This window comes from Herpailurus yagouaroundi, unplaced genomic scaffold, assembly GCF_014898765.1.
Source record: "Herpailurus yagouaroundi ecotype Mexico unplaced genomic scaffold, PumYag 182, whole genome shotgun sequence".
Classification (NCBI taxonomy): domain Eukaryota; kingdom Metazoa; phylum Chordata; class Mammalia; order Carnivora; family Felidae; genus Herpailurus; species Herpailurus yagouaroundi.
This window is the reverse complement of record NW_024412413.1, coordinates 20428761-20454970: the sequence shown is the minus strand read 5'-3', so window position 1 is coordinate 20454970 and position 26210 is coordinate 20428761. Positions and strand designations below refer to the sequence as shown.

The 26210-nt window shown below is 37.5% G+C and overlaps 1 protein-coding gene across 1 annotated transcript in view; it reads right to left on the bottom strand.

Annotated features, from left to right (window-relative positions):
• Positions 1–26210, bottom strand: part of SLC5A8 (solute carrier family 5 member 8) — a 55469-nt gene that overhangs the window by 8199 nt on the left and 21060 nt on the right. Inside the window, exons 8-12 of the mRNA XM_040491099.1 lie at positions 23080–23168; positions 21875–21987; positions 19071–19138; positions 4699–4785; positions 1429–1634 (exon numbers count right to left, since the gene is read on the bottom strand). Coding sequence (XP_040347033.1) covers positions 1429–1634; positions 4699–4785; positions 19071–19138; positions 21875–21987; positions 23080–23168 — 563 coding nt within the window. The remainder of the gene's footprint in view (positions 1–1428; positions 1635–4698; positions 4786–19070; positions 19139–21874; positions 21988–23079; positions 23169–26210) is intronic.

The window sequence follows — 26210 nt, the reverse complement described above, 5'->3', positions numbered from 1 at the left end:
GATTGTTTTGTGTACATTAGCATACTTTCTCCAGGTAAATTATAATTTCCTGGAAGGCAGGAACCACAGTGAAAGGGGAAGACTTTCTAGGGATATCACAGAAATGGCCAGCCCAGAGTTGAGTATGTATTCATTCTTAAAAATTCTTGCTTATTACCTGTTATTTTATAAATAAGCTAACCTATAAAAGTAATTATTATGGTACCAGGTATATACTAAACCTCAGTTAATTTATTTGTTTCAGAATCCAAATAACTATTTTGCCTCAGACTCTTAAATTAAGAGAGATATTTACACAACCAGGACAAATGCCAAGCAAAACTGTGAAACAAGTACATCCTGGATGTCCTCCCACATACCATTCCATTATTTTCTTCTCCCTTTCTGACTGTAACAACTTGCCTCTACACATGCACATTAGTGCTTTCATGCTTGTCCAAACTGCTCCTTGCACTTCCTTGCCCCTCACCCCACAGCACCCCACCTAATCAGACCTCCCCCAAATATGCCTCAGGCTCTGGAACTACCTTTTCTTTCTATTTATGAAGCATTTGCCAGCCTTGAACTTCCATTGGCAGGCATTCTCATAGTTATATTTTCTTTGGAACATGAATCACTAATTTTAACAGTCACATTCCTTCTCTCAGGAGGGTGTCCAGCTAAAGTGGGCATGAGTCCTTAATGGCTTCATTCCAAGAAAGCTGGAGCTGGGGGCAATAATTGGGGGGCAACAACCTTATCTCCATACTCCTTGAACATTTCTATTGGGGTTTATGCTTTAAGGCTGTACATATAATTGTCCACTATAGAAAGTCTTGCCCTCACATCCACTATATAATAAAACACTCACCTATTAGCAGACCCACAACATTTCATTAAATCAGACAACATAAGGATCCACAAGCCTAAAAGTATACCACATACAGAAAACTCTAGTAAGAATATCACAGCTGCAACTCATTGCTAATGTTCTAAAGGTTTGGAATCTTTAAACCTAAACAAATAGCAATAATCTAACATATTTAGATGATTGTAGCTTTTAGTCTGTAAAAGCTATACCTCAAAGACTATAGAAGCAATGTTCTTTTATAATGGTACTTTTCATTTTAAAAGGTTTTTAGTTGACAAAGACAATTTTTCATTCAACTAGAGCTGATATTTGGTAGCATTTACCCATAATAGATTTTTTTTTGTTACAATTCAAGTCTTCTCCAGATCTGTAAGCATGACAGAAGTGTATCAAAATTAAGAACATATAGCAATTTTTGCTGTTTCTGAGCAAAATACCATAGCCAGCAAGCCACAAGGGCTCTACCCATTTCACATCAGAGAAAAATCACAGCACTGCAAGCAAGACAGAAAGCAACTGTTCTCTACCTGTCACATACATTTCTTAAAAATATGACATTACAAAGTTTAATTCAATACCTTTCAGCACCATATACTTGAAAAGCACTAGTAGAAAATGGCATTTCTGTGGTTGTCACCCAATTTGTCACATTGTATGTGCTGTTACAGCCATAGGTTTCAAGGCTTAGTGGCATAGTTCTCTCAGGCAGTGGAGGATACAGTTGAGCTCCAATTCCTACCCACAAAGAAACAACAAATCCAGCCAGAAGACCAGCAAGTGCTCCCTGCAAAACAAGAGTGCTTTTAAAAGAAAAAATAACACAGCTTGCTTTGAGATGGAAATTAACATTAGAAGGTTAAGCTCAATGTGGTCCAAGTCAGATTTACCAGCTTTTCTCCTAAAATCATCCTTCTCCCAAGATCCCTGCCTCTTGTCAAGAGTGGCAGGGGCCACTAGTCCTTTAGCCCAGAGCCCTGGGGAGTCTGTAACCCCATTCCCTTTTCCATAACCCTACCTAGCCAATCACCAATTCCTGCCCATTTTTCTTTTAGTTGATCTCATAATTCCATTTCTTCTACTCTGTTCCATAGCTAGCACTCTGCTCTGGCCTCCTGCTTTCTTCACACCCAAATAACTACAACAGTCACACCACTGACCCCAGACCAATTGCCCCCTATATTTTTATTTAGTCTGTAAACAAATGGTATGCCATATGAACAACAGATTATGAAGGAGAAATCATACACAGAGTTTATTCCTATACTTAACAACATGCACGATTATAATTGTGCTTCAGGGTAATTAGGGGAAACCAGGAAGCAGTTTTCACAAATGACTGCCATGGTGCATATAACCACACTTAGTATTTCTAAAGACAGGTAGGGATGTCCTCTCTGAAGACAGCTGGTTTCCCAGTCCTTGGAAAACTTGGAGTCCCCACTTCTGCTTTTCATCAGTAATCCAGATGTTCTGCTGGACTTTGAATGATTTAAGCCCTAGTTCCAAATGATGGGGACAAAAGCAAAACTTGAGCTAGGAAGCCTCTTCCCCTGTGGTGAAATTTTGCCCCTTCCTTTAAGAATACTGACCAGGGGCGCCTGGTTGGCTCAGTCAGTTAACCGTCTGACTTTGGCTCAGGTCATGATGTCACAGCTAGGAGTTTCAAGCCCCACATCAGGATCCATGCTAACAGTGTGGAGCCTGCTTGGGATTCTCTCTCTTTCCCTCTCTCTCGGCCCCTCCACCACTCTTACTTTCTTTCTCGCTCAAAAATAAATAAATAAACTTAAAAAAAAAAATAATACTGACCAGACAATGCAGCTTGTGCCTCAGGATCCCCATAGAAAGGACAGGGTAGAATATTTGAAGTCAGGGGGAAAACATAAGCAAAATCATAGGGTAGGAAAAAAGAATGGTGTGCTGATGGGAGAAAATAAAGGCTGATGACCAGATCAGAGGATTGTGTTAGGGACGAAGACTGTGAGCTCCTTCATTAGGCTGTGAATCTTGAAAGCAGAATTAGATTTCTTTGTTTTTGGTACCCCAAAACTTATGACACTTATGACAGTGCTGGACATATACAGGAGTGCAATAAATATTTTTTCAATATTATGAGATTGGAATAGTAGTGTGGCCATCTGTTGACAGGCCAGACTTGCTTATTCTCAGCATTGTATACGGTTTGTTCAAAGATCCGCAAAATTATAAAACCTGTGAAAGCAGAAATATTCAGTGCTCTCTATTCCCAGGACAGTACTCAGCTCATAAATGTTCAATGAATGAATAAGAAGAGGGGAGGGAACAAGGGAGAAAAGGGAAGGAAGAAGAGAAGCAAAGGAAGAGAAGGAGAAAAGGAGAAGGGGAGAAAGGGTGAGAAGGTAGGAGGAAGAGAGGGAGGCAGGAAGTCCACTCCAAGGTAAGGGTAGATATTCTGGTGAAAAATGTGGATGCAGTAAAAAGAGGTACCTCCTATGACAGGAATAATATCTACTTCTCTTGAAAAAAGGATATGTGGGACCTTGTCTGCTACAGCTTTTCTAGAGGCACCCCATGGTGGCAGTAAATGTCAAAAACCAAAAGTCAATCCTGTTTTAATGTTTGAAACACTCAAAAAGCACTGTGCATTTCAAAATGCAAAGAGGCTAACCAAAGCTTCAACATTCTGAGGTTGATATGAACCATTCTCTTTCACTGTGATTAATTTCTACAAAACTTGCGCTTCATATGATATTTCATTGAGAATTATTATTATTTAGAATTATTATTTTTGTAAAGTTTTTATTTGTGTACACTTGACACACAATGTTACATTAGTTTCAGGGGTACTGAAACACAGTGATTTAATGTCTATATATATTATGTTATGCTCACCACAAGTACAGCTACCATCTGTTGAGAATTATTTCTCTGAGAATTATTAGTAATAATGGTAACAGCCTTTATTAGTAGCTGCCTTACCAATCCCTAATGCCTCATGAAGAAAATGTAATTCTAAATGTAAAGTCATAGTTTTGTGGTTATTCTACATCTGTCTGAAACAATAAAACATGCATTATCAGTTTTTCCTGAATGTCAGCCTATAGCAGGCCTGATTAGATGGAGTTTCCCTTGGCTTTCAGAGAAATAATTTCAATTTCATTTACTCCAAACAAAATCTAGTACTTCAAAGCACAGATATGTCTATGTAGAAGAGAGCTATTACCTTATTCTGGATACTATTCCCAATTATGATCACCCCTTTGGGGCCAGAACCATGGTGTTGGAGCTACAGCTTTAAATATCAGGAATATAAACTCTCTGGTCAAGGTGGTGAATATCTTATCTTATTGCTTCTCTTTGCTATACTCTGGCTAGTCACAAGTATCCTCAGCTCTATTGCCCTCAAATCTTTCGTATCTGAGCCTGTTGATCCCCTTTCTTTAAATCCTAGTGATTAATTTTTAAGAAGGGCAAAAAGATAAATGCACAAAAAAGTTGCTCCTTTAGTTATATAATATTCATAATATATTACATATAATATGTTTCATAACATATATACTTTAGTTATATTATATAATATTCTATATTATATTTTAATTATATAATTATAGAATATATTATATATTATTAATTACATAAATAGTTACATAATATATGTTGTTTTGGCAATTTCCATTTAGCTATACATATGCACAATCCCAGTGCATAGGAATTTATTGTACACCCCAGCAAAGTCAATATGAGTAATTAAGTCATCAAGTCACTAATGACAGATATCAAAGGAACTATATCTTTACAACTGACAAAAAATTGAGCCACTACTATATTTGGGAAATTAAGCTTTACACATATTCACTCTTTATACTTACAATTGAGTTGGCAAAGGGAACCAAAATGCCCAAAGCAAACAAGCCCAGAAGTGGTCCACCAATCATGCCAAATATACTGAGGGCTGCCTACAAAAATAACAAAAAGTCAACAACTAGTAATCTCAAATACCAAGTTAAAAACTTTCAAATAAATTTCATCAGAATGAGAACTTAGTCAGCCTCTTCCAGAAAATCATGGCAGCCTTATCATTGGCAAATAGGTCATCAGAACTTAGAAGCTTCTGTTTCTCAGTCTCAATTATTAATCTGTTCATTCAGGTACCTCAATAAAGGAAGCAAAACATAAAGAAGGTAGAGAGTCATGAGACAATGGGAGCACCTATATGAATGCATAAGACAAGAGGGACACTACTCCTCCCAACTGTTTTTGCAGGTGTTAATAATCAATCACATTACTCCTTTGTGCTTTGATTCTCAAAATCTTCTGCAAAACAAGACTGTGGATAAGTACTCCTAAGTGAACAGAGATGGCAATGAAACCCAACACCATCTTTGGTTCCCTAAGAATGGAATTAGAATGAAAACGAGGATTTAAAAAAAAAAAAAAAAGATTGATCAAATCATGTAGAAAGATTTAAAATGTAATTGGCTAACTGTAACCTTTGTTTTGATGTATAGATGTCAAAAGAAATTACAATGTGAACAATGGAGATATGCAAATAGCTAAAAATTCCAAGAGATGTGAGTTCCCAATAATCCAATGGCTAATTTTTAATAGTGGACAGAACCATATAAGAAGAATTAGGGAACACATTAGTTTGTCTACAGAGTAAAGGGGCTTGATAAAACAGAATGAGCAAATCAAAGAAAAAACATTGAGTCAAGAAAAATCTTATAGGATACAGACGGCAGTCTTAGGTTAACAACAATTACAAAGCCTACCTTTTGGACTATAGAAGGGAGTGTGGATACAGATGACAAAGAACTATTGTTTGAGGAGAATATGGGCTCAGAATATCATCCTAAGGAGTCATTTCACAACTTCTCTTGAACCAGAGCCCAGGAGGAAGGGAGATAGACTTCAGTGCATAATGTGAAATAAGTCACATGGCCCACGAATCAGGCTATGACAGTGTGACCTGTGAGCCAGTTTTGGAGACACAAGGAATATATCCCCAAAAAGATCTATCTCAGGAAATAATACTTAAGCTAGAGAGGAAGCAAGCAAAAACTGGCTTAGAGTTATGAGGACATACCTAGAACACCCCACTGTATATACCCAGGCCAGAGTTGATATATGATAAAAAGGGAAATTAAGAGCTATAAGCAATAATGCAGACTACAGAAGAATAAGCAATAAAGCAGACTATGGAGGAAAGCACATTCAGAGGACTTTTGCTGGTTATGGCTTAACTGTACTAGATAAGCTTGGTGCATCTGGACATAATTCATTCACTCATATAGTCAAGATGAGATTAAGCTATTTTAACAACTGGTATGCCTTAAGCAATAATCAACCAGAATGGACCCACGCCTTAGGTCTAAAGAAGGAGTCTGGACGACCTGCTTTGTCCAGCATTGATCTTCAACTTTCTGGAACATGGGGAGGTCCAGGAGTCCCAGACAGGGAGCCTAGGTGCCCAGAGAAGGTCCAGGGAGCATTTGGGGTGATCTGATAAGTGGATATTTATGAACAAGTACAAAATAGGTACATTCAAGCTGAATTTATTAAATGTCTTGAACACTGCAGTAGACACCAGATATTTGATACAGTGTTAGACAACAATGTCAAAATTTTTTCATGGAATTATACACTATTTAGTAAAACAGACATGAAGTAAATCACTACAATATAATATGATAATGGAAACAAGAATATGGTAAGAGAAACACAAAGTGTTCTAAGAATATGTGGCAGAGGGAAACTTAAACGTATGCAGGGAACAGAAGGATGTTTAAGTTGAAACTTGAAGAATAGAGATGGCAGTGTAGGAGGACGCTGGACTCACCTCGTCCTGTTGATTGCTTAGACTCCACCCACATAGGCCTAAATAACCCAGAAAACTGCCAGAAGACTAGCAGAATGGACTCTCCGGAGCCAAGTGTAGACAAGAGGCCCACGGAAGAGGGTAGGAAGGGCGGAGAGGCGGAGTGTGCTACACGGACTGGTGGGAGGGAGCCGTGGCGGTGGAGGGGCAGCCCACAGGAAGGCAGAGCCCCCAAAGTCTGGCTTGCAAAGGTGGAGGGGCCGGACTGCCTGAGTTCTGAAAGCCAGTGGGACTTAACATCTGGAATGTTAAAAGTCAACAGCTCTGCTCTCAGAGAGTGGGGAAGGCGAGAGGACACCTGGAGGGAGAGTTGTTGAGCCCCAGAAGGACACAGCTCGGCGGGGGAACAAAGGCACTGGCAAGCACCATTTCCCTCTCCTATCCCCCAGTCGAAATTCCAGAGGGAACCAGTTCCTGTCACCAAACTTGCTTGCTTGCACCACGCAAACGCCCAATGCTGTGCTTCTGTGGATCTATCCCTGGGATGGGCCTGCCTCCCTCCCGATGCTGCAGGGCCACTCCCACAGGGGACCACGGAGGGCAAAGCAAGCTAAGCCTGCCCCTCCCTCCCCTGTTCACCTTGCGGATCCACCTGGGCTAACACACCCTTGGCCAGATCCCATCAAAGCAGCACCACAAGCCTGGCAGTGTGCAAGCAGCCCAGACAGGGGCCATGCCACTCCACAGTGAGTCCTGCCCCTGGGAGAGGGGAAGATAAGGTACACACCAGTCTGACTGTGGCCCCAGGAGTGGGCTGGGGGCAGACATCAGGTCTGACTGCGGCCCCACCCACCAACACAAGTTTCTCTGGACAGCACAGGGGAAGTGCCCTGCAGTTTGGACCTACCACAGGGACTTGCCAAAATGATGAAAAGGAAGAATTCTCCTCAAAAGAAACTCCAGGAAGTAGTGGCAGTTAACAAATTGATCAAAACCAATTTAAGCAATATAACAACAAGAATTTAGAATAATAGTCATAAAATTAATCCCTGGTCTTGAAAAAAGCATAGAGGACAGCAGAGAATCTATTGCCACAGAGATCAAGGGACTAAAAAATAGTCAAGAGGAATTAAAAAATGCTATGAATGAGGTGCAAAATAAAATGGAGACGGCAATAGCACAGATTGAAAAGGCAGAGGAGAGAATAGGTGAACTAGGAGATAAAACTATGGAAAAAGAGGAGGCTGAGAAAAAGATTTAAAAAAATCCAGGAGTATGAGGGGAGAACTGGAGAACTAAGTGATGCAATCAAACAGAACAATATCCGTATCCTAGGTATTCCAGAAGAAGAAGAGACAGAGAGAAAGGGGCTGACGGTATACTTGAACAAATCATAGCTGAGAACTTCCCTGATTGGGGAAGGAAACAGGCACTGAAATCCAAGAGGCACAGAGAACTCCCTTCAGTCATAACATGAATCGATCTTCTGCACGACATATCATAGTGAAACTGGCAAAATACAAGGATAAGAGAGAATTCTTAAAGCAGCCAAGGATAAATGAGCCCTAACATACAAAGGTAGACACATAAGGGTAGTAGCAGGTCTATCTACTGAAACTTGGAGGCCAGAAAGGAATGGCAGGAAATCTTCAATGTGATGAACAGAAAAAATATGCAGCCAAGAATCCTTTATCCAGCAAGTCTGTCATTCAGAATAAAAGGAGAGATAAAGGTTTTCCCAAACAAAAACTGAAGGACTTCATCACCACTAAACCAGCCCTACAAGAGATCCTAAGGGGGACTCTGTGAGTGAAATGTTGCAAGGACCACAAAGTACCAGAGACATCACTACAAGCATGAAACCTACAGATATCACGATGACTCTAAACCCATATATTTCAATTAATAACACTGAATGTAAATGGACTAAATGCTCCAACCAAAAAACATAGGGTATCAGAATGGATAAAAAAACAAGACCCATCTATTTGCTGTCTACAAGAGACTCATTTTAGACCTGAGGACACCTTCAGATTGAAAGTGAGGGGATGGAGAACTATCTATCATGTTACTGGAAGTCAAAAGAAAGTTGGAGTAGCCATACTGATATCAGACAAACTAGACTTTAAATTAAAGGTTATAACAAGAGATGAAGAAGGGAATTACATAAAAATTACAGGGTCTATCCATCAGGAAGAGCTAACAATTATATATGTCTATGCACCAAATATGGGAGCCTCCAAATATATAAAACAATTAATCACAAACATAAGCAACCTTATTGATAACAATGTGGTAATTGCAGGGAACTTTAATACTCCACTGACAACAATGGATAGATCATCTAGACACAGGAGCAATAAAGAAACAAGGGCCCTGAATGATACATTGGATCAGATGGACTTGACAGATACATTTAGAACTCTTCATCCCAAAGCAACAGAATATACTTTCTTCTCGAGTGCACATGGAACATTCTCCAAAATAGATCATATTCTGGGTCACAAAACAGCCCTTCATAAGTATACAAGAATTGAGATCATACCATGCACACTTTCAGACCACAATGCTATGAAACTTGAAATCAACCACAGGAAAAATCTGGCAAACCTCCAAAAGCATGGAGGTTAAGGAACACCCTACTAAAGAATGAATGGGTCAACCAGGCAATTAGAGAAGAAATTAAAAAATATATGGAAACAAATGAAAATGAAAATACAACAATCCAAATGCTTTCGGATGCAGCGAAGGTAGTCCTGAGAGGAAAATACATTGCAATCCAGGCCTATCTCAAGAAACAAGAAAAATCCCAAATACAAAATCTAACAACACACCTAAAGGAAATAGAAGCAGAACAGCAAAGACACCCCAAACCCAGCAGAAGAAGAGAGATAATAAAGATCAGAGCAGAAATAAATAATATAGAATCTAAAAAAAACAGTAGAGCACATCAATGAAATCAAGAGTTGGTTTTTTGAAAAAAGACACAAAATTGATAAACCTCTAGCCAGGCTTCTGAAAAAGAAAAGGGAGAGGACCCAAACAGATAAAATCATGAATGAAAATGGAATTATTACAACCAATCCCTCAGAAATACAAGCAATCATCAGGGAATAGTATGAAAAATTATATGCCAACAAACTGGACAACCTGGAAGAAATGGACAAATTCCTAAGCATCCACACACTTCCAAAACTCAAACAGGAAGAAATAGAAAGCTTGAATAGACCCCATAACCAGTGAAGAAATGTAATCAGTTACCAAAAATCTCCCAACAAATAAGAGTCCAGGACCAGATGGCTTCCCTGGGGAATTCTACCAGACATTTAAAGCAGAGATAATACCTATCCTTCTCAAGCTGTTCCAAAAAACAGAAAGGGAAGGAAAACTTCCAGACTCATTCTATGAAGCCAGCATTACTTTGACTCCCAAACCAGGCAGAGAGCCAGCAAAAAAAGAGAACTACAGCCCAATATCCCTGAGGAATATGGATGCAAAAATTCTCAACAAGATACTAGCAAATTGAATTCAACAGCATGTAAAAAGAATTATTCACCATATTCAAGTGGAATTCATTCCTGGGCTGCAGGTCTGGTTCAGCATTCACAAATCAATGTGATACATCACATTAATAAAAGAAAAGATAAGAACCATATGATCCTGTCAATCAATGCAGAAAAAGCATTTGACAAAATTCAGCATCCTTTCTTAATAAAAACCCTCGAGAAAGTCGGGATAGAAGGAACATACTTAAACATCATAAAAGCGATTTATGAAAAGCCCACAGCTAATATCATCCTCAATGGTGAAAAATCGAGAGCTTTCCCCCGGAGATCGGGAACACAACAGGGATGTCCACTCTCAATGCTGTTGTTTAACATAGTGTTGGAAGTTCTAGCATCAGCAATCAAACAACAAAAGGAAATCAAAGGCATCAAAATTGGCAAAGGTGAAGTTAAACTTTCACTTTTTGCAGATGACATGATAATGTACATGGAAAATCCAACAGACTCCACCAAAAGTCTGCTAGAACTGATACATGAGTTCAGCAAAGTCGCAGGATACAAAATTAAGGTACAGAAATCAGTTACATTATTACACAGTAATAATGAAGTAACAGAGGACAAATAAAGAAACTGATCCCATTCACAGTTGCACCAAGAAAAATAAAATACCTAGGAATAAACCTAACCAAATATGTAAAAGAGCTGTATGCTGAAAACTATAGACAGCTTATGAAGGAAATTGAAGAAGATACAAAAAAAAAAAAATGGAAAAACATTCCGTGCTCATGGATTGGAAGAATAAATATTGTTAAAATGTCAATATTACCCAAAGCAATCTACACATTCAATGTAATCCCAATCAAAATACACCAGCATTCTTCTTGAAGCTAGAACAAGCAATCCTAAAATTTGTATGGAACCACAAAAGACCCCGAATAGCCAAAGGAATATTGAAGAAGACCAAAGCAGGAGGTATCACAATCCCCGACTTTAGCCTCTACTACAAAGCTGTAATCATCAAGACAGCATGGTATTGGCACAAAAACAGACACATAGACCAACGGAATAGAACAGAAAGTCCAGAATTGGACCCACAAAAGTATGACCAACTAATCTTTGACAAAGCAGGAAAGAATATCCAGTGGAAAAAAGACAGTCTCTTTAATAAATGGTGCTGGGAGAACTGGACAGCAACATGCAGAAGAATGAAACTAGACCACTTCTTATACCATTTACAAAAATAAACTCAAAATGGATGAAGGACCTGAATGTGAGACAGGAAACCATCAAAACCCTAGAGGAGAAAGCAGGAAAAAAACCTCTCTGACCTCAGCCACAGCAATTTCTTACTTGACACGTCCCCAAAGACAAGGGAATTAAAAGCAAAAATGAACTATTGGAACCTCATGAAGATAAAAATCTTCTGCACTGCAAAGGAAACAATCAACAAAACTAAAAGGCAACCAACGGAATGGGAGAAGATATTTGCAGATGACATATCAAAGGGCTAGTATCCAAAATCTATAAAGAACTCTCCAAACTCCACACCCAAAAAACAAATAATCCAATGAAGATATGGGCAGAAAACATGAATAGACACTTCTCTAAAGAAGACATCCAGATGGCCAACAGGCACATGAAAAGATGCTCAACGTCACTCTTCATCAGGGAAATACAAACCAAAACCACACTGAGATATCACCTCACGCCAGTCAGAGTGGCTAAAATGAACAAATCAGGAGACTATAGATGCTGGGAAGATGTGGAGAAACAGAAACCTTCTTGCACTGTTGGTGGGAATGCAAACTGGTGCAGCCACTCTGGAAAACAGTGTGGAGGTTCCTCAAAAAACTGAAAATAGATCTACTCTATGACCCAGCAAAGCACTGCTAGGAATTTACCCAAGGGATACAAGAGTGCTGATGCATAGGGGCACTTATACCCCTATGTTTATAGCAGCACTTTCAACAATAGCCAAATTATGGAAAGAGCTTAAATGTCCATCAACTGATTTATGGATAAAGAAGTTGAGGTTTATATATACAATGGAATACTACTTGGCAACTAGAAAGAATGAAATATGGCCTTTTGTAGCAATGTGGATGGAACTGGAAAGTGTTATGCTAAGTGAAATAAGTCATACAGAGAAAGACAGATACCACATGTTTTCACTCTTATGTGGATCCTGAGAAACTTAACAGAAGACCATGGGGGACGGGAAGGGGAAAAAAAGTTACAGAGAAGAATGAGACAAACCGTAAGAGACTCTTAAAAACTGAGAATAAATTGAGGGTTGATGGGGGGTGGAAGGGAGGGGAAAGTAGGTGATGGGCATTAAGGAGGGCACTTGTTGGGATGAGCACTGGGTGTTGTATGGAAACCAATTTGACAATATATTTCATATTAAAAAAATTATAACATACATATACAAGAAAAAAATAAAGAAAAAAAGAAACTTGAAGAATAAATAAGACTTAGACAGTTGGAGGGTGCACCCAAATAAATAAAGCAGCTATTAACAAACATAAAGGAAATAATCAATAGCAATACAATAATAGTACAAAACTTTAACACTCCACTTACACCAATAGACAGTTCATCTAAACAGAAAATCAACAAGCAAACAATGGCTTTGAATGATACACTACCAGATGGATTTAACAGATATATTCAAATAATTCCATCCTAAAACAAAAGAATACTCATTCTTTTTGAGTACACGTGGAACATCCTCCAAAACAGATCACATATTAACCCACGAAACAAACCTCAACACATTCAAAAAGATAGAAATCATACCATGCATCTTTTCCAACCACAACACTATGAAACTAGAAGTCAACCACAAGAAAAAATCTGGAAGACCACAAATACATGGAGGTTAAATACCATGCAACTAAACAATGAATGTGTCAACCAGAAAATAAAAGAAAAAATCAAAAAGTACATGGAAACTAATGAATACGAAACACAACAGTTCAAAACCTTTGGGATACAGCAAAAGTGGTTCTAAGAGGGAAGTTTATAGCAATACAGGCCTATATCAAGAAACAAGAAAAGTCTCAAATAAACAACTTAACCTTACACCTGCAAACAAAAAACAAAGCCTAAAACCAGAAGAATAAAGGAAATAATAAGGATTAGAGAATAAACTATATAAAAACTAAAAAAAAAAAAGAAAATAGAACTCATCAATGAAACTAGAAGCTGGTTCTTTGAAAAAAATTAATAAAATTGCTAAGCCTCTAGCCAGAAGTATCAAGAAAAAAAGAGAAAGGATTCAAATAAATAATATTACAAACGAAAGAGGGAAATAACAACCAACACCACAGAAATACAAACAATTAGAATATGATGAAAAACTATATGCCAACAAATTGGACAACCTAGAAGAAATGGAAAAATTCCTAGAAACATATAATCTATGAAAACTGAAACAGGGAGAAATAGAAAATTTGAACAAACCAATTATCAGCAAAGAAATTGAATCAGCAATCAAAAATGCCAACAAATAGAAAGTCAGGACCAGATGACTTCACAGGTGAATTCTACCAAACATTTAAAGAGGAATTAATACCTATTTTTTTCAAACTATTCCAAAAAATAGAAGAGGAAGGAAAACTTCTAATTTCATTCTTTCGGGCCAGCATTACTCTGATACCAAAACCAAATAAAGACACCATAATAAAGAGAACTACAGGCCAATCAATATCTTTGATAAACATAGATGCAAAAATTCTCAACAAAATGCTAGCAAACTGAATCCAACAATACATTTTAAAAAACCATTCACTTGGCACAAAAACAGACACATAGACCAATGGAATCGGATAGAAACCCCAGAACTAGACCCACAAACGTATGGCCAACTCATCTTTGACAAAGCAGGAAAGAACATCCAATGGAAAAAAGACAGTCTCTTTAACAAATGGTGCTGGGAGAACTGGACAGCAACATGCAGAAGGTTGAAACTAGACCACTTTCTCACACCATTCACAAAAATAAACTCAAAATGGATAAAGGACCTGAATGTGAGACAGGAAACCATCAAAACACTAGAGGAGAAAGCAGGAAAAGACCTCTCTGACCTCAGCTGTAGCAATCTCTTACTCGACACATCCCCAAAGGCAAGGGAATTAAAAGCAAAAATGAATTACTGGGACCTTATAAAGATAAAAAGCTTCTGCACAGCAAAGGAAACAACCAACAGAACTAAAAGGCAACCAACGGAATGGGAAAAGATATTTGCAAATGACATATCGGACAAAGGGCCAGTATCCAAAATCTATAAAGAGCTCACCAAACTCCACACCCAAAAAACAAATAACCCAGTGAAGAAATGGGCAGAAAACATGAACAGACACTTCTCTAAAGAAGACATCCGGATGGCCAACAGGCACATGAAAAGATGCTCAACGTCGCTCCTCATCAGGGAAATACAAATCAAAACCACACTCAGATATCACCTCATGACAGTCAGAGTGGCCAAAATGAACAAATCAGGAGACTATAGATGCTGGAGAGGATGTGGAGAAACGGGAACCCTCTTGCACTGTTGGTGGGAATGCAAATTGGTGGGAATGCACACTGGAAAACAGTGTGGAGGTTCCTCAGAAAATTAAAAACAGACCTACCCTATGACCCAGCAATAGCACTGCTAGGAATTTACCCATAGGGCTACAGGAGTACTGATGCATAGGGGCACTTGTACCCCAATGTTTATAGCAGCACTCTCAACAATAGCCAAATTATGAAAAGAGCCTAAATGTCCATCAACTGATGAATGGATAAAGAAATTGTGGTTTATATACACAATGGAGTACTACATGGCAATGAGAAAGAACGAAATATGGTCCTTTGTAGCAACATGGATGGAACTGGAGAGTGTGATGCTAAGTGAAATAAGCCATACAGAGAAAGACAGATACCATATGTTTTCACTCTTATGTGGATCCTGAGAAACTTAACAGAAACCCATGGGGGAGGGGAAGGAAAAAAAAAAAAGAGGTTAGAGTGGGAGAGAGCCAAAGCATAAGAGACTCTTAAAAACTGAGAACAAACTGAGGGTTGATGGGGGGTGGGAGGGAGGGGAGGGTGGGTGATGGGTATTGAGGAGGGCACCTTTTGGGATGAGCACTGGGTGTTGTATGGAAACCAATTTGACAATAAATTTCATATATTGAAAAAAAAACATTCACCACAATCAAGTGGAATTTATTACTAGATTGCAAGGGTGGTTCAATATTTGTAAATCAATCAATGTGGTAAGTCACATCAATAAAGAATAAGTTGGGGTGCCTGGGTGGCTCAGTCGGTTAAGCATCCGACTTTGGCTCAGGTCATGATCTCACAGTCCCTGCGTTCAAGCCCCACGTCAGGCTCTGTGCTGATGGCTCAGAGCCTGGAGCCTGTTTCGGATTCTATGTCTCCCTCTCTCTCTGCCCCTCCCCCACTCTCACTCTGTCTCTCTCTCTCTCTCTCTCTCTCTCTCTCTCTAAAATAAAATAAAAACATAAAAAATTTTTTTAAAAAAAGAAAGAATAAGAACCACATAATAATTTCAATAGATGCAGGAAAAATATTTCACAAAATACAACATCTGTTCATGATAAAAAAAAAACCCTGAGCAAAGTGGGTTTAGAAAGAACACACCTCAACAAGATAAAGGCCATATATGAGAAAACCCATAGCTAATATCATATCTACTGGGGAAAAACTGTTTCAGGTCAGGAACAAAGCAAGGATGTCCATTCTCACCACTTGATTCAACGTAGTACTGGAAGTCCTCGCCACAGGAACCAGATAACAAAAAGAAATAAAAGGCATCCAAATTGATAAGAAAAAAGTAAACCTTTCAATATTTGCAGATAACGTGATTTTATATATAGAAACCTGAAAGACTCCACCCAAAAACTCCTAGAACTGATAAACAAATTCAGTAAGGTTACAGGATACAAAAATCAATGTACAGAAATCTGTTGCATTTCTATACAGCCATAATGAAGAGGCAGAAAGAGAAATTAAGAAAACAGTCCCACTTACAATTGCACCAAAAATAATAAGATACTAGGAATAAACCTAACCAAAGAAGTAAAAGACCTGTTCTCTGAAAACTATAAAAAAGTGATAAAAGAAATTGAAGAGACACAAAGAAACAGAAAGACATTCCATGCTTATGGATTGGAAGAACAAATACTGTTAAAACGTCTAGACTACCCTAGCAATCTACACATTTAATGCAATCCCTATCAAAATACCAATAGCATTTTTCACAGAACTACAACAAACAGTTCTAAAATTTATATGGAACCACAAAAGACCCCCAAATAGTCAAAGCAATCTTAGAAAAGCAAAGCAAAGCTGGAGGAATCACAACTCCAGACTTCAAGTTATATTACAAAGCTGTAGTAATCAAAACAGTATATATGGTACTGGCACAAAAGTAGACAAAAGATAAATGAAACACAATAGAAACCACAGAAATAAACCCACAATTATGTGCTCAATTAATCTTCAACAAAGCGGGAAAGAATATCCAGTGGGAAAAAGACAGTCTCTTTCTTCAACAAATGGTGTTGGGAAAACTGGACAGCTACATGCAAAAGAATGAAACTGGACCACTTTATTACACAATACAGAAAAATAAATTCAAACTGGATTAAAGACTTAAATGTGAGTCCTTAAACAATAAAAATCTTAGAAGAGCGCACAGGTAGTTAATTTTGATAACAATGGCTGTAGTAATTTGTTTCTACATAGGTCCCCTGAGGCAAGGGAAACAAAAGCAAAAATAAACTATTGAGACTACCTCAAAATAAAAAGCTTCTGCAGAGTGAAGAAATCAATGCACAAATCTAAAAGGCAACTTACTGAATGGGAAAAGATATTTGCAAATGACATATCTGATAAAGGATTAGTATACAAAATATTTAAAGAACTTCTAAAAGTCAACACCCAAAAAACAAATAACCCAATAAAAAATGGGCGGAAGACATGGACAGACACTTCTCCAAAGACATTGGCCAACAGACACATGAAAAGATGCTCATCATCACTTATCATCAGGGAAATACAAACCAAAACTACAATAAAATATCACCTCACACCTATCAGAATGGCTAAAAACAATACAAGAAACACTAAGTATTGATGAGGATGTGGAGAAAAAGGAACCATCATGAACAATTGGTGGGAATGGAAACTGGTGCATTCTACTGTTGTTGGGCATGCATACTGGCAAACAGTATGGAGGTTCCTCAAAAAGTTAAAAATAGAACTACCCTATGATCCAGTAATTGTACTACTGGGTATTTACCCAAAGAACACAAGAACACTAATTCAAAGAGATACCTGTACCCCTATGTTTATAGCACCATTGTTTATAATAGCCAAGATATGGAAGTAGCCCAAGTGTCCATTGAATGGATAAATATGTGTTGTGTGTGTATTTGCATGTATGTGTAGTGGAATATTAGCCAACCATAAAAAGAATGAAATCTTGCCAGTTGCAATGATGTGGATGGAGCTAGAGAGTATAATGCTATGTGAAAAAAGTCAGAGGAAGATAAATACCATATGACTTCACCAATTTGTGGAATTTAAAACAAAACAAACAAGCAAAGGGAAAGAGGGAGAGAGAGAGAGAGAGAGAGAGAGAGAGAAATGAACCAAGAAACAGATTCTTAACTATAGGGAACAAACTGATGGTTACCAGAGGGGAGGTGGGTAGGAGGATAGATTAAGTAGGTAATGGGGATTATGGTATCCACTTGTCACGATGAGCACCAGGTAATGTATGGAATTGTTGAATCACTATACTGTATACCTGAAACTAATATACCACTGTATGTTAACTAACTGAAATTAAAATAAAAACTTTTTTAAAATTCTTAAAATGAAATACTGAGGTGTAAATATCACTAAATACATACACAACTTGTATACTGAAAATTACACAATGGTGATGAGAAAAACCAGGGATCTAATTAAATGAAGAAATATACTACATTCATGGATTCAAAGATTCAGCATAATAAAGATGTCAATTCTCCCCAAAATGATATACAGATTTAATGCAATCCTATCACAATCTAAATAACATATTTTTAGATATAGAGAAGATTATTCTAAACTTTATATGGAAAGGCAAAGGAACTAGAATGGCTAAAACAATTTTTAAAAATAAGAATAAAGTGGAAATTAGTTTACCTGATTCTAGACTTATTATAAAGCCATACAAATCAAGACTGTGTAGTATTGACAGAGGGATAGACACACAGATCAATAGAACAAAATAAAGAAACCAGAAATAGACCCACACAAATATGCCTGTTTTTTTAAAAAAAATTTTTAATGTTTTATTTATTTTTGAGAGAGAGACAGAGACACAGCGCAAGCAGAGGAGGGGTAAAGAGAGAGAGGGAGGCACAGAATCTGAAGCAGGCTCCAGGCTCTGAGCTGTCAGCACAGTGCCTGATGCAGGGCGGGGCTCGAATTCACAAGCAGTGAGAACATGACCTGAGCCAAAGTTGGATGCTCAACCAACTGAGCCACCCAGGCGCCCCCTAACCGATTTTTAATATAGGTGTAAGTCAATGGAAGAAAGATAGCCTTTACAACTGGACATCCATGGGGAATGGGGAAAAAAAGAACATCATTCTAAATCTCATGCCATTGAGAAAAACTAGGTAAAGGGTATATGAGATATTTCTGTATTATTTCTTAAAATTGCATGTAAATCTAAAATTATATGAAAATAGAAAGTTTAATTTTAAAAAATTTAAAGAATTTAGTCATCTCTGTTACTTGATATGTGTACACATAGATGAATAGAGAAGTCTGGAAGGATGGTCACATCAACATTTAAAAAACAAGAATTCAGTGATTAGGATTCAAAGCTTCCAGAATCAGCTCTTACCTGCAGCAAAGCTCCCATTAGTGATGCCAGTGCAGCCATTCCAATACACAGAGCTCCAAACATCACACCTAGATGGATGATATAAAAGCCAGTATAAAATTCAGACCCAGAGGATTCGAATTCTCAATAGAATAAGCTACCACACCTTTGATTCAAAGTAATTAATATGATTGTGATGATTGTGGTGAAAAATGGCCACATACATCAAAACCAGACAAAAAAAAAAGGAAGGGGTGTTTTCTTACAAGATCAGCAGAGTGCAAAGAGGAAAGAAAACACTGATATTGTGTCTCAGGATTAATTACATTAGATTATATAAGTGAAAAATCCCTAGCATTAACTATGGGGACTTTAAAGCTAAGAACTATTGTGTTATTAATCTAATCCTCTATAAACATTTGTTTATAAAGGAAGGCTTAGGTCTCTGTTTTCAGTTTGCCAGAAACAGGACACAATCCAGCTCTGCTGTGTACAGCATGATGGGGGAGAGGATTAATAAACATCAGAAATTAGAGTGTTCTGATTTGAAGTGTCCATTTCTCCCAGGAAGTGTTCATCCACACCAAGGGGTGGTTTAGGACCTTTAGCCCTCTTGTTATCTCAATCAACATACCCAACCCTTTCTTGTTAAACTAGCCAAGAAAGATAGCATCAAAGACAAGTATGATATTACCCCTTCTACCAAATTGTTTCCCCACAACTTTATAGAAATTCTCAAGCCACCACTGCTGGCCAGATTATAGATTATGGGATTTTTTTTTTTCTCTTTTGGCTTTCAATATTTTCCAGATTTTCTCCAAGTACATGTTTTACTTTTGAAATTAAATTAAAATTTACACACACACACCCAGATTTTTATTTTTGAAGACTTCCATTCAGCACAAATCACCTGAAATCAGTCAATATAATTTCCCACGCATAAAATTCAAAACAAAAAAAATGAATGATAGCTTTGCTCATCATAAAATTAGTGCATTCCTTATATCTATCTGACTTACATTAGCATTCACACCTTTGTTAATTATGTTGGGTAAATGACCTTTCTGCACCTGAATGGAAACCTTACATTAAGTTTTTGCAAAGAGCTTGAGATACAATCATTTTTATACCTCAAATGTATACAATATACATTTTTATATCCTAATGTAAATGATATTTCTAACATATTTAGCTTGATTCTTCTCTATCTGATTGCTCATGGGTGGTCACCATTATGGGTTTTGGTATCAAAGTTACTGGAAACACATTCAAATCATTTGCCATGTTCTTCTCTATGGTACCTTTACTGTACATATCTCAAGATAATGACTTTATATAACCCTTCAAAGTAAAAAAAAAACTCATCTACACTAGCAGAGTTGATTTGTCATTAATCATTATCAACATTGTTGATAAATGATAAAACAAGCTAGTGCCTCTTGTTTTATATGCATTACCTCTAAACCTCATTGTACCCGCAAGGTGAACACATTTTGTTTCATTTTCCATATAAAGAAATTCAAGCTGTATTGGGTTATTGGGTTTGCTTAAGGCTAATAAATTGGTGAGCAAGATTAGGTCTGTCTGCCTTCAAAAGCTTCTATTGAAAACCACACAGTTTTGATAATCCTATAACAAACCAATCTAAATGCTCTTTGGGAAGCATTGTACCATTCTGAAATTATGCTGCAGGATTAAAATTGGGCACCTAATAAAATTATGCAATGTTATTTAAATGTAAGGCACACTCAGGCGCCTGGGTGGCTCAGTCGGTTGAGCGTCCAACTTTGGCTCAGGTCATGATCTCACAGCTCCTGAGTTCGAGACCCACATCGGGTTCTGTGCTAACAACTTGGAGCCTGGAGCCTGTTTCGGATTCTGTGTCTCCCTCTGTCTCTGTCCCTAACCCATTTGCATTCTGTCTCTGTCTCTCTCAAAAATAAATAAACATTAAAAAATTTAAAAAAAAAAATGTAAGGGACACTGAAAAATATAAACTAAGTACTTATTCCAGATGATAGTCAACACAATCACATATAGAATTATGGTTCAAAATAGAATATTATTTACTATTTCTTTGGCAGTCTATTAGTGTTATTGGGTTGAAGTTAAAGATTCTTTTGAAAAAACAAGTTTGTTAGTCATTCATTCCAGAACACATATAACCAAAACGTCAAAAACAAAAAATGAAGTACACTAGCCAGATTTCTTCGAGTCAGATTGTTACATTTGGGACATCTGGGAACTGGAGTCTTTAAACCTTTCCATTCAACTGATATTTAACCCCTCATAAGGTCCTACATCTATAAATAGAAGATGAGCCTTCCCTGTACAATTTTATTGACTATCTCTAGAGCAGTCTACATGTACAGACAGAATAGACAATGAAGATGGTTCAAAAATCATAACACTCTGTTTATCTTCAATTCATACACACAGACTATGTACTTTAAACTGACAGTGAGCTCTTAGGTAATAAAATGTGGGCTCTTGCCTCCAAACTAAGGGTATTTCTTAAAACCGTGGGCTAAAGTTTGGAAAGGAAAAGGGTTGGATTTTTTTCTGTAGCTAAGAAGAAGTTCAAAAAGAAGGACAGCCAAATAAGGAAATTGTTCTTTGTGGCCCCCTGACAATTAATCGCTTGAAGGGTCTCCCAAATCTTGATTGCAAATATGGGATGACTGTGTTTAGTGACAGGCATGCATATGCATAGATACACTTACACTCAGAGGTTCTTACTCTGTGTCTTCCAGGAAAAGGAATTTCTGGTATCTCTAAAAATCATCTCCCAGGGCTAAAATAGAATTGTGAACATGGAAACTTACTCAGTCCTTGGGAAATCCAAGAGAGAGACCTTTCTGAGAGTGATCTGAAGTGAGGTTTAACTAGATCTTCCACAGTTACTGCCGCTAAGGCATTAATACTGGAGGACACTGTGCTGTAAGAGAAAATCAAACTTTTGATTTATAATATTTTAACTTTAATAATACTTTAAGTAGGAATAAGAAAGGGGGAAACAAACTGTCATTGCTGAAATATAACCAGATTTCTACTATATTTTTCATGATCACAACATCTTCTTTCTGGAAACTGATATCATCCAAGAATGATTCAGTCAACATCCATAGGCTTAATAGTGAGAAAGGACAATTTTATGTTGCTTCCATTTTGCAATAAATTCTCAGTGTCTATTGAAACAATCTACAGACTACACAATACTATTATATAGTGACTTTAAAACTTATTTTTCTTTGTGCAGAGAAAGGACTATCATAAATCCTCACTAACATATGCCATAAATATCAATAATATTAATTTCCTGGATCCTCACTAACATACACTGTACATGTCAATCAAGAATTTCCTGGCACAGGGGCACCTGGGTAGCTTAGTTGGTTGAGCGTCCAACTCTTGATTTCGGCTCAGGTTATGATCCTGGGGTCATGGGATCAAGGCCTGTGTGCTGGGCTCTGTGCGTGGAGCCTACTTAGGATTCTCTCTCTCTCCCTCTGTTCCTCTCCTCTGTTCATGCTCTCTCACTCTCTCTGTCAAAAAAAAAAAAAAAATCCCTGGCACAAACACTAGAAGAAAGTGCAATAAGTAAGTTCAAACACAGAACAAGAGTCTTTGGGCAGTGCATATTATTCAGCATGTAACAGGAGATTTTAATTCTAATTTTCCATTTGACCATGCTTTATCTATCCATATATTTTAAACTGAGACCATAGGTACCCATTTTTGATAATCAGTGAAAACTACCACCAACTGATCATTATTATAGTGACCCTCCAGGGTAGGTGATGATGTGTTAGACAGCAGGGACCAAGTTAAAAGTGGAGACTGAGGATAATAGACTGCTAGTCCACAGAGGTAAGACTGAAACTGAGAACAACAGGATACACAGAGTAGATTACTCCCTTGGCCCTATTTGTGCTCATTTTCAGAATTCAGCTTTATCCCCCCAAATATCCAATAACAAAAGAAAGATCCCAATAGGGAAACCATGTACTGTTAGAGTCATAGTTCATACCTTAATGTTCCACTGTAAGCACAGGCCACAAAAAGTCCAGGAAGACCCGGATAATCTTGTAGAATGTCCAGTACCAAATAAGGCATGAGCTGAAAAATTCCAAAATTTACTCCTGAGTGCTATTTGCTACCAAATAAAATTATTAATGTATCATTTATCTTGTGTTCTTCAAGAACGAATGGAACTTATTCCACATAATTGAAATTTCTAAATATGAAAAATTATATTATTTAACTGATAACACTTAAAAGAATAGCACAGTAGTTAAGGATACAGATTCTAGATTCAGACAGAAGTGGTTTTTGTTACTTAATTTCTCTAAGACTCAGTATCCTCATCTGTAAATGAGGGGTAATAATACGAATCCCATATACTTGCTATAAAAGTTATATGTAGAGCTGTTAGTATAGTACATGGAATACGGTAAATGCTTGATTAAAAAGCAGCTGTTCTCAGGGCACCTGGGTGGCTCAGTTGGCTAAGCGTCCAACTTCAGCTCAGGTCATGATCTCACAGTCCGTGAGTTTGAGCCCTGCGTCAGGCTCTGTGCTGACAGCTCAGAGCCTGGAGCCTGCTTTGGATTGTATGTCTCCCTCTCTCTCTGCTCCTCCCCTGCTCATGCTCTCTCTCTGTCTCAAAAATAAATAAAAACATTAAAAAAATTTTTTTTAAAGTAGCTGTTCTCATTCTTTACAATAATGAAACAATTTAAAGGAAATATTTTACATACCTCTATGCTTAAGCAAACAGCATAGTTAAATTAATTTAACTTGACTTGATGACTCAAAGATATCTTTGTGAACCTCAGTCACTACCCAGAACTGAAAGTGTAATTACAGCTGCATATAGTGTGAGAAATAGTGACAAGTGGAGAGTACCCTCAGGAAGTTTCTGAAACTTGCTTCTTTTTGAAAAGTTCCTGATATCAACTTACTTTTTGATAAGTTACTTAAAAAAAATAAATATTAAATAAGGATGGGAAAGTGTATTACTTCAGTACTATGTTACATGCCAGTCTTTTGGCAACACTAATTTTTAAATCAAAAGGGTACTAAGAGGATAATTTTCTCGGAAAAATTCCCCTCATTTGCATTGAAACATTCTTGATTCCTTCTCTGATAGTATAGAGTGGATGGCATATCCTATCTTATCAGCCTCTTTGATTTCATTTAACAATAGTTTGTTACTATTAACCCACTGTTACAAGGGTCTGTGTTGAGTTGTTTTAAGAATTCCTCCACTTTATCCAAAGCTTACTAAATTTTTATTCTCAGAAAGAGAGAATAGCAGTTATCTCTCTATGAAATCAAGACCAAATTTTCCCAAGATATCTTAAAAGTGTCACTTTAAGCAGTATTCCATATAAAGCAAAAGTCAAGTTTCCACTGTTACTGCTATAACAAGATCTAAAATCCTCTACCCTATCATCAACTTTCTCAAAAGTTTTTGGGGTGATATTTCATATTCTGAATGACCCCCTCAGGTATAGGTAGAACTAGCAAGACCGACAGATAGAAAAGTAGTAAAACTATATCTAAACACTAATCTTGCTTCCTCACGGTGAGGTCCAGCAGAGTGTCACAGAAATATATCTTTGCTCTCCTCAGGTTAAGATTTTGACCTGACTTTCTACTGACTGTGCCTAAGTGCATTGTATCCCCAGGGAACTGTTAATTGGATTAACTCCTTAACAATCAACACAACACTGGAATCATCCAATTCGGAGGAAAGCTTTCTTAAAAAAAAAAAAAAAAAAAAATCAGCACAGGCTCTCAAAATGACAGGTGCATGCATGCAAGACCCCACTCCACCCCCATTGTCATTCTATAACGAGTCTCAAGGTTAGGAGATTGTAGACATTTTCTGTTGTGATTGTCCAGGGGTAGGATAAGATAAATGAAAAACATTTTTAACATCCTTACTGTCCTCATTATATAAACTACAAACAATAAACATTGACAAAAAGAACAAAATATTCTTCACTAGAGAGAACATAAGGGAAGAGTGCCTCCATCTTCAGAGGAAACATGCTTCTTAGATTCTTTGAGCAAATAGGAAAGATCTGTTTATTAACAGGAGGATACACGTGAAGATAGGGTTGAGATGCACAGCTCATTGAGGCTGTCATTTTCTAATCCCACAAAGTTACATTTTTCTAGGAGTATGTGATGCATTTACACCAACATAGAATGCAGGTCTATCTTCTTTCTCATGAGTCCCCTGGGCACTTGATTTACAAACTAGTCTTAGAAAATAATTTGCAGGGGTGGGGGTGTCTAGGTGGCTCAGTTGGTTAAGCTCCTGACAACTTTGGCTCAGGTCATGATCTCATGGTTCGTGAGTTCGAGCCCCACATCAGGCTCTCTGCTGTCAGCGCAAAGCCTGATCTGGATCTTCTGTCCCCCTTTCTCTCTGCCCTTCCCCTGCTCATGCACACTCTGTCTCTCAAAAATAAACATTTAAAAGAAAAAAGATTTTTGGCAAGAACTCTGAGAACAAGAACTCAAGCTTTAGAGTCTAGCAGCCCTGGATTTGAATTCTAGCTACACTTTCTGAAAGGTTGTATATGGCACAGAGGTTCAAAGTTAGGACTCTGGTCGCAGCCTGCCTGAGTTTGAATTTTGGTTCCAGGTTTACTAGCTGGTTACATGATTTGTCTGTTTCGCAGTTTCCTCATCTTTGAAAGAGAGATAATCATAGCACCTACCTCAGAGTGTGGCTGTAGGGATTCAGAGTTGAAGTCTATATAAAGCACTTATAACAGTATGATAAGTGCTTGCAGCTATTCTTATTTATTAGCTATGCAACCTTGAGCAAGTTATATAACCTCTCTGAGAGCTACTCATTTCCTCATCTCTAAAATTAGAATTATAGGGTTGTGAGAATTAAAAGAGATAAAGCATGCAAAGCTCTGAGCATAGAATCTCATCGCATAGTTGGTACTTAGTAAATGTTCACTCATTAGATCTGTTTATCTATCAATTAAAAACTGGAAGGTAAGCCATTGATAAATAAGTGATATGAGAATAACCGTAAAATATTCTACAATACCATGGTTTGTGCATGGATTTTTTTTTCTTGAACTGTGTTTACATTTCTATTTCCAGCCTTGAGCTATTTCTATTGATCCC